General features: G+C 39.1%; 1 protein-coding gene across 1 annotated transcript; it reads right to left on the bottom strand.

The window, feature by feature from the left end:
- Positions 1–2,225: 2,225 nt before the first annotated feature.
- On the bottom strand, positions 2,226–8,195 carry LOC142971709 (CD209 antigen-like protein A). Its single transcript, XM_076112340.1, has 5 exons — positions 8,087–8,195; positions 7,908–8,015; positions 6,631–6,744; positions 5,375–5,517; positions 2,226–2,336 (listed from the first exon to the last, which is right to left on the bottom strand). Exons 1-5 carry the CDS (start codon positions 8,169–8,171, stop codon positions 2,226–2,228), a joined length of 561 nt encoding a protein of 186 aa, XP_075968455.1. The 5' UTR covers positions 8,172–8,195.
- Positions 8,196–9,224: the final 1,029 nt, after the last annotated feature.

Raw genomic sequence — 9,224 nt, 5'->3', positions numbered from 1 at the left:
ATGAGACTGAGGACAACTATGTAGAAGAAAAGATGTTCACTTTGCCTAATATGTAGCTTGACAGAGTTCTCCATGTGTGTCCTGGTGTTCTCATGTTTCCTTACCTCCTCATCCCTCACTCCCTACCCTGGTGTTCTCATGTTTCCTTACCTCCTCATCCCTCACTCCCTACCCTGGTGTTCTCATGTTTCCTTACCTCCTCATCCCTCACTCCCTACCCTGGTGTTCTCATGTTTCCTTACCTCCTCATCCCTCACTCCCTACCCTGGTGTTCTCATGTTTCCTTACCTCCTCATCCCTCACTCCCGTAACTGTCCGTGCTGGATCTGTCCCCGTTGTTTTAAAAAGCTAAATAAGTTATTAGCATGACGTCATCCAGCTAACCAAACCTGTCTGGTGTTCAGCTAGTACAGAAGCTTCGCATATACTGCTTCCCTTTCCCGCTAGTCTGCTGTCTGATTGTGAGGTCAGGCTGATCTGATATCAGCTCTTTGGCCTGCAGAATCTCCGCCAAAGTTCTCCTCTCAAACGAGACTTGGGCCAAATCCCAATGTCCCCCCCTTACGGACTCACGGACTTTGAGGCGCGCTCCCGCGAAGTCCGTGAGGGTTTAGGGATGTCCCACTGTCAAATCGTCAAGTGTTTGAGGCTCTCTCGCAGACATTTTGAGCCCTTTATGAACCCTTTCCGTAAGTCAGCGTGGTATGCTGACTAAGGGAATTACCCACAAATCATTGCAATGTGACGTTAAACACGGAGTAACCAGTGGACGCATGAGACGTAAAAAAAAAGGTAAACAAAGAGGATGGATCACTTGTGTTCAGTCTGTCATAATAAATGTACTCAGAAACATTAAGGGTTAAAGATGGAACAAAAAATAAACATGAAATCAGAAGATATGTATTTATTCATCAAATATTTGATTTCGTCATTGAAGCTGTTTTGACAAAAACGAGTAAATAGATTATATGAAGTTACCTCTCATCTAGTGAGGAAAGAGTCTGGAAGACTTTCAAATCAGGGAGTACCAAGTATAAAATAAATACACACAATTATACATCATATGTATTGTCGTTTTCATGGTAACGTGATATGTTGCAGCAAAGTGCTGTCCCATTCATATTCACACCATTTCAAGCCCTCACAGTCTCTCACACTCACCCACTTACCAGGTGACGTCAGTAAGTCCTTGAGGGTTCAGGGTTTGAGGGTTTAGGGGGGACATTGGGATTTGGCCTTGGAGGAGTAGTGCTCGCGCTGGCGCTCGCGCTCGCCTGTAGAGACTTCTCCTGACGAGAACGCGCAGCTAGGGGGGCAAAATCGTTTTGGCCCCACACTGAATCTATTTGAGGGCGCTGATTGGCAAAATTGTATGTCACTCATTTATATCTTTAATCAGCAATTGGCTAAACTGCTTCATAGACCCGCCTCTTTTGGGCCAAAACGATTTTGCCCCCCTAGCTGCGCGTTCTGAGACGTGTTGTGCACACAGGCGGAGAGCACGAGCAGGAAAAGCATATATTTTGCGCAGATATCATATTTTACACATATTACTGGATACATTCCACAGTTCAAAAACACAAATATTGACAATTTGTATAATTTATTATTATTATAATTTTTTTTTTTTTTTGTGTGGCTCAAGGTGGGGCCATGCCCCATTGCCCTCTATTGACCAGCCGCCACTGACTACAGGAATGTGCAGCTGTTTGTGTTTTGTTGTGTTTGTCATGTGTTTGTTGTGTTATAAATGTGCTACAACTTCATTTCATTGTGCATCCCTGTGTTTAATAATGACAATAAATGATCCTTGAACCCTTGAACCTTGAAATATTAAGCCAGATTTTCACAGATCCATTGCAGAGGTTTATCACATGGCATATCATTCCAGTTTCTTTCTGTGTTCCAGTCAACAAAAAATTCAGCACAGTCCTCTTCACCAAGAACTCCTTCACCGTTATTAGGTTCATTGGGGATCCAGTACCTAGGAGGTGATTTTTCAAAACATTTAATAATGCAGCTTTTAAGTTTTTCTTGTAAAATAAAAACGAGGATTTTTTATCTTCTGACCAAATGAGTTTAATTCTCCGTGTAGTGCAGAAACACTTGCAAAAAATGTTTCAGCTAAGTCTGATTTTGGTAATAATTATTGAGAGTTTTACTAAAAATAATAATAATAGTTGGTGCAGCAATAGTTGTTGAACTATAGTTGAACATTGTGTGTCTTACGCTTCAGTCAGTGGAGTTCCATCAATCCATTTCCAGGTGCCCTCATCATCTCTGTCACTCAAACCAATCCAAGTGCGACCTGTATTGACGATGCTTGAGAGGAATTTCTGTTCAAAATGAAAAACACAGAAAGTCTGTATTTAAATATATATATATATTTTTTTAATCATTTTTTTATTTAATTTAATTTGTAGACATATTATTAATGCAGTTTAGAGTGATCCATCCGAACGCTCTGATAATAATTCACTTATAAATCGTACTAGCTCAAAGATATGGCATGTTATTTTAATCTAATCATTATAGCTGATATACAGTAAATAATACATCAGGATGTTACGTCCACATCTGTAGAGACTAATATACAGAATACAAGCAGAGTACAAGAGAAGAAGAAAAGACGGGAGGGCATGAATGAAATAAAATTAAAAAAGTATATTCCAGAATAAAAAGTATATTAACAATAAAAACATTAAAGTGCAGCGTGGTGAAAAAGGAGCAGACGTGGTCAGTGGTGGAAGATGTACTCATATCTTTACTCAAATAAAAGTAGAAATACTACACTACTCAGTAAAAGTACTCCATTCAGAAATGTATTTCAGTAAAAGTACTTAACCTTTGTGTGGTGTTCATATTTTTGTTATACAGCCAGTGTTCGTGGGTCTGGTGGACCCGCTGCATTTTTGGGTTTTTAATTCAACACAATCAAACAATTTTATGTTAAAATACTCAAAAGATGTTTACTTCATCCCAATTACAAGCAATATAAACGCATATGGTTAATATTTGCCCTTTACCTTTGTTAGATCACATTTATGAATTAAAGTGCTACTCGTTTTTTGTTTAAAATTGTCGCATGTGATGTGTCCAACTCTCATTCCTTGATTTTTCTCAGGGGCTCCTCCATCAGGCTTCCCTGTGTAGACTTGTAAGTTCCAAGTGTAACCCTCTTAGTATCTGCAGAATACTCAAATAATTTGTTGGACCAGGACCTAGGTTCATAAGGAGAGGTTTATAGCCAATAATAGACACACAAAGAACTGGAGTCACAGAATGGTTTGATTTAAAAGGTTATATTGAACCTTGTGAAGATAAAAATAAAATTGACATCTTATACAAAATTTACAATGCTCTTCTCAATCAGGTAACTCAGCACATATCCATGTAAAAGTGTCTCTGAGATGCAGTGTTCCTTCAGTTTGTTCCCTTCGCGTTCAAGCTCCTTCCTTGTTTCCTTATTCAGTCAGTTGAAATATTCAACAGTCAGTTTCAGTTCCAAAGTCAAAAGAATAAGTCAAAGTAGTAAGATGTGTTGCTTTCTTAATCCTACCACACTGGTGCACTCAGGTGATGAGAAACGAAGAAACGCTTGTTTTCTCCTCAGCAACAAAGAAAATCTTGATCTACTCCTCGAGGTAAGGAGATGATCAGTTCAGTGGTGGCTCGCCATCTTCCTCGTCAGGAAGAGTTCCATATCCAGTCTCAAAGGTATCCAGGGAACATCAAAAACCAAGCCAAGACGCTGCCAAAAGTTGTAAACTCGTGGCACAAAGGTCTCTGAATCACCTCTCACGTTGCATGAGTGCAGTCTCACAAAGCGCTGTGTCTCTGACCGTTTAAACAGTTATCACTTGTAACGGCTGAACTACTTTATGAAACAGATAGTGCTCATTCCCTCGCGCATTCTCTTACTCTGTAACGTCTAACGTCTTTCTGGTAGGGCGGGACTTATTTTCCTTTCCCCAATCGGGAGTGGTCCATCTCCTTCCACCTCTCTCCAAAAACACACCTTCCTTCTAAATTAGTGCAATCCAGAATAACTTTCTGGATGGAATATGGGATGAAAAGGTCAAAAGAAGACTTGATGTCCTGCACATGAGTAACTGCCATCCGTGTTGGCCCTGGTTGCATCCATATCATGTTGGCAGCCATGCGGGGTGGCTCATTTCTTGGGCAAGAAGACCATTCAATTTCACCATTTTTTGACATCCATATTTCTTCACTTGCTAGCTGCTGACGGGCTGGTCCTGTGGCTCGTCTTCGTTTTGGAACTAGCTGATGCTCAATCTCATCCTCTTCTTCAAAGTCACTGTCAGACTCTGAATTTTTAGAAATGTGATCCTCACATTCTGAAACCTCTTCCTCTACATCATCATCAAAAGCTTCTCTCTCTTCCAAAATGAATTGCAAGGCCCTCTGAGCAGAGAATCTTTTGGCCATCTTGATCAGTTGTGATAAGGAACCACACTGGCAAAGCTCTATTTATTGTGTCCCGCCCCAATTTGCAGCTGGGATAGAGTATGAGCAAATAAAGATTGGTTCCCGCAGGTAAAATGTGCAGGAATGTCAGAGCACACAGGTGTCGGTGCTTGAATTTTTCAACAATGTTGCAATCTTGTGCGGGAACGGCAGGGGCAGAAACACAAAACTCCCACTCTCTCACACACACACATAAATGTACTTAAAACGAAAGTAAAAGTACTTATTGTGTAGAATGGCCCATTTAAGCATAAAACAGTATATAATATTGTTATCATTATTATTATTATTATTATACTACATGATAGTTTATTTGTTGATCAAAATGTGTATTAATAATCAGAATCTTAAAGTAACTAAAGCTTAGAAGTAAATGTTGTTTTTTTGTAAGTACAATATTTGCCTCAGAAATGTAGTGGAGTATATGAATAAAGTAGCATAACATGGAAACATTGAAGTTTGTCTCAGAGGGCTTTACAGTCTCTACAACATACAACTTTTGAGAGGGTGGAGCTAAGTACAACTGAACCCTGAATAAGACATTTTTAGGAGACCAAAATATTACAATAAACTGTCATGAAGTGAAAACAAACTGTGAAAGGGTTAAGACGAATACACTGACTGTCAATCACAAGGTAGTCCCGCCCCTGTTCTGTTGTAAGTACAATGTAGTACTAAGTGTGACCATAAACTCATGTTTACAATGTTTACTGAGGTAATAAATCAAGAGAGAAGTAGTCATTTTCTCATAGACCAGAGGAGTCGCCCCCTGGTGGTCACTAGAGAGAATGCAGCTTTAACACATGAAGCTTTGACTTCACTTGTCAAACTCAGAGGTTGTCACTTGGAAAAACTAAATATAAACATATATATAATTTCACACTACCTGTTCTTGAAGCGAGTCTATGATCACCAGATCTGCTCCTTTGTCTCTGCAGTCCTTTCTGCTCTCCTCCCAGGAACCAGTCTTGTTAGAGAGAAGATAACAGGAACTACTGAACCTCCTCCATCCTTCAGGACACATTTTCTCTGGAAAAATGATGCAAACATAAAACGATAAAGATCAGACAAGACCCACATCCTTAAAATGAAGTTGTGTGTTTTTGTTGACTTCCTGCTGAGACCTCTGAACTGTTGAGCTGTGGAGCGCATCACTACGACACACATCACTTTACTTTAACTTACTGTTCTACATCTCTGTATATAAGATTCATTACTTCTCATCACACAGAGAAATGAACTAAATACCTGTTTACATAAAAGTTGATGCATCTTGCAATTATTACCTTCCACAAATATATTATTTCATTTTATATATGTTATATTTTACCCCTTTATTAGAACTTCTGAACTATTTTATGTCTCAATTAAAATACATATTTGTTGATAATTGTTGTAGGGAGACTGAGATTTAAGGTTTTCATTGCAAACAATTGCTTCTCTGTAGTTGTTGTGCATATAACAATAAATAACCTGAAACTTTCCTCCCTCGGCCTCATTTGAAGGGTCTGTAGTGACTCCTCACACTCGACTATCAGAACTATTACTTATTGGATGAAATGACTGATTACTTACAGATTTATTTCTTCATCACATCAGAACAAAAAGTAGACAAAGTATTTAAATAAACAAATAAAGAAAAATAAATGTTTGGTAGTAAAAGTAATGTGTAACCTGAAATTCCCCAAAAAGTAAATATTTAGATGTACATGTAACAAATAATAAGAAAACCAAACAAGAATAACCAATAAAATGAGCAATAAGAAAACTAAAATATTAATGATGGTAATTATGATAGATATTATTTATACAATAAGGAGGAGACAGAAGTAAACACTTTTATGGTCCTAACCCTTTCTATGACTTTAATATTGCACTGAATGTTTATCACATGTACAACTTGTTGTTAAGATCAGAATCATTAAAGGACGAGAAAGTCTTTCAAAATTAGGACTTTTTAGGGAACAGTTGAAGTGAAGAGACAGAGGACACATTTAAAACATTTAAAACTAAAACTCTGGCTTTTAGCTATAAAATAGATGCTACCAACACTTGGAAAAGATGCCTTGTACATAATTCATGTTTAAATAAAGTTTTATGGACAGGACAAACAGACTGTAAATATAGTTTACAAGAACTCACTCTGATTGCACCAACGCTGACGTCTGTCCATCTCTTCAATCAGATTAGTGAGGCTGGCGTTCAGCAGGTCTCTCTCTTCAGACACAGAGGACAGCTTGTCTTCACTGGCCCGGTCTGGAATAAATCCAGATAAGAACACCTCATGTATTATACTGGTGTATTCATGTATTCATACTGGTGCTTATCTAATGCTGCGGTCACACCAAACGCGTCGCGAATTCATCGCCCCGCATATTCACGTCCATCGCGCCACCGGTCAAAACGCCGGGGACCAAGTGTTCAATCGCGTGAATCGCGCCAATCGCGCTGGACGCGCCACTATTAATTTCTCCTCCATTGTTTCTGATTCAGCAACGGCAGGACGTCGCTGATGACAGGGGGAGCAACTCAACGCTGATAGGCTATCGCGCCGGGGCGTAACGCGAATATTTCGCAGAAGTTGAAAAATTTCAACTCGCGCGTCGGGGCGATTTGGCGTTTGACGCGGATTCGCGTCCATCGCGCCGCGCCATCGCAGATTCGCGCCGCGACAGTCTCATCGCGTCTGTGCATAGACTTTGTATGTAATCTACTCGCGCGAATAATTCGTGACGCGTTTGGTGTGAACGCAGCATTAGGCGACGCAACGGGCAAAATCTTTGAGCTACTTTGCTTCTTTTTAGACTCGTGGAAAGAAAACATAAAAAAACACACTATTTGAGTCTGTAGATTTCTCCTAAATTCACCAAAAGTTATTCGATAATGCTTAATTTGCATATTTAAACATAACATTTCAGAAAATATTAAATGGAAGAAATATTTGTCCTGAAAGATAAAGATATGACAAATCTAAACACTGTTATAGTATATTTACAAGAACATCCCATCATCTTTTCCCAGTAAACATAATAATACTGAGTAAATGTTGAAATGACAAGCAACCTGAATTCAAACATGGTTTAGTGTCAATTTAATAAGTTGGTGAAAGGCGATGCTCTTCATCGACCACAGAAGTTCATCTACATGATGCTGTAGGATAGAGAAATTAATATTCATAACTAATATCAATACAAAAGAAGTGCTTCACAAGGTCAGTGTTTAATTCTGTTCTGTGGTGCTTTTAAAAACATATTTAAAAAGTTCTTCAAGGACAAAGAACAAAAGATGAAAAGTCAATAAAAAGAAAAGCGTCACAGAGGAGCCAGGATGGCAGATAGACATTTAGGTAAAACATCTTTCAGAGCAGATTGACGCTGCTGAAAATCTCAAGTTAAGACTTGGATGAAGATCAGACTCACAGTAGACAAAGAAGCTGATGAGTCGAGCCAGCAGGAAAACACTCAGCAGCCCCAGAGACAGAAAAACAGCTCCATCAGATCTGCTCTTCAACTTTGAGCTCCTGGGACCTGAACACAGAGAAGACCAGTGAACACAGTCATCAATACAATAAACAACACTCATCTGTTCACATTCTCACCTGTCCCATTGGTGGAAGGGCTCGAGTCGTCAGGTTCATCATGTTCATGGACGTGTAATTCCTCCATCGCTCTCGAGGATGCCATCTATTCCATAGAAGGTCAGCTCTGCAGCACAAACTGCATGAAATGAAGAAACTCTTGTTGGTTATAAGTCACGACTTTCAAAATAATTTATCTTTTTCTTCATCATTCACCACTGAAACTTTTTTTAAAGTTCAACATCCGTTTAACGGCAGTCACATGAACACATGCATACTGAAAATCTCCTCTAATCTTGATTTAAAAATGCATTTCTGACTATTAATGACCTCAAAGAAATAAATGCATGAATAATAAAACTACAGGAACACCTAGCAGAGTCTCTGAGATACATTTGGTGAAATGCTAACTTGCTGTTTTGCTGAACATTAAAAGAAAAATATTTAACATGAAAAACTGCAAGTTACAATTTCGAAGATGTGTTTTGTTCTCTTTAGCGGCACCTGTGGCCATAAGTGGTAACTGCAGGTGCGTATTCACATTCCAGAGATCCAAACAGTCTTTCTGAGATAGAAAGTGACTAAACAGACATAAACACAAGAAGAGATCTTAAGAGACTCGAGGAACATTTTATAAGGTTTTAATAATGTTCATGATTACACGCACGCGCACACACACACACACACACACACACACACACACACACACACACACACACACACACACAGACCAGAATAACTGTGTTTTTAAGTTGCTTCACCTGTAATCTCAAGCTTTAATATATGAAACGATGAAACCTGATAAAGTAAACGAAAAAATATAAAATCTGTCTTTTTCTTCCCTGAAATGTGGAAGCTGTCCGCTGCTGATCATAAACACACAAAAGTTGACATAATTTCAGAATTATTTTCAGGAAGGTGTTCTTCACTTCATCGCACCATCGCACTTCATCGACCGTGGCTCACTGGGTAGAGAGGGTCGTCCGGTAACTTCAAGGCCGGGTCGAAGTGTCCCTGAGCAAGACACTGAACCCCTAACCGCTCCTCAGGGGCAGCCCACTGCTCCCTATATACTAGGGATGGGTCAAATGCAGAGAACAAATTTCCCCACTGTGGGACTAATGAGGGATTTAAAATAAAAAATAAAAAATATTTTTAG

Source organism: Anarhichas minor, unplaced genomic scaffold, assembly GCF_050575085.1.
Source record: "Anarhichas minor isolate MPS153535 unplaced genomic scaffold, ASM5057508v1 ptg000004l, whole genome shotgun sequence".
Taxonomy (NCBI): domain Eukaryota; kingdom Metazoa; phylum Chordata; class Actinopteri; order Perciformes; family Anarhichadidae; genus Anarhichas; species Anarhichas minor.
The sequence above is the reverse complement of the archived record's forward strand: the minus strand, read 5'-3'. Positions and strand labels throughout refer to the sequence as shown.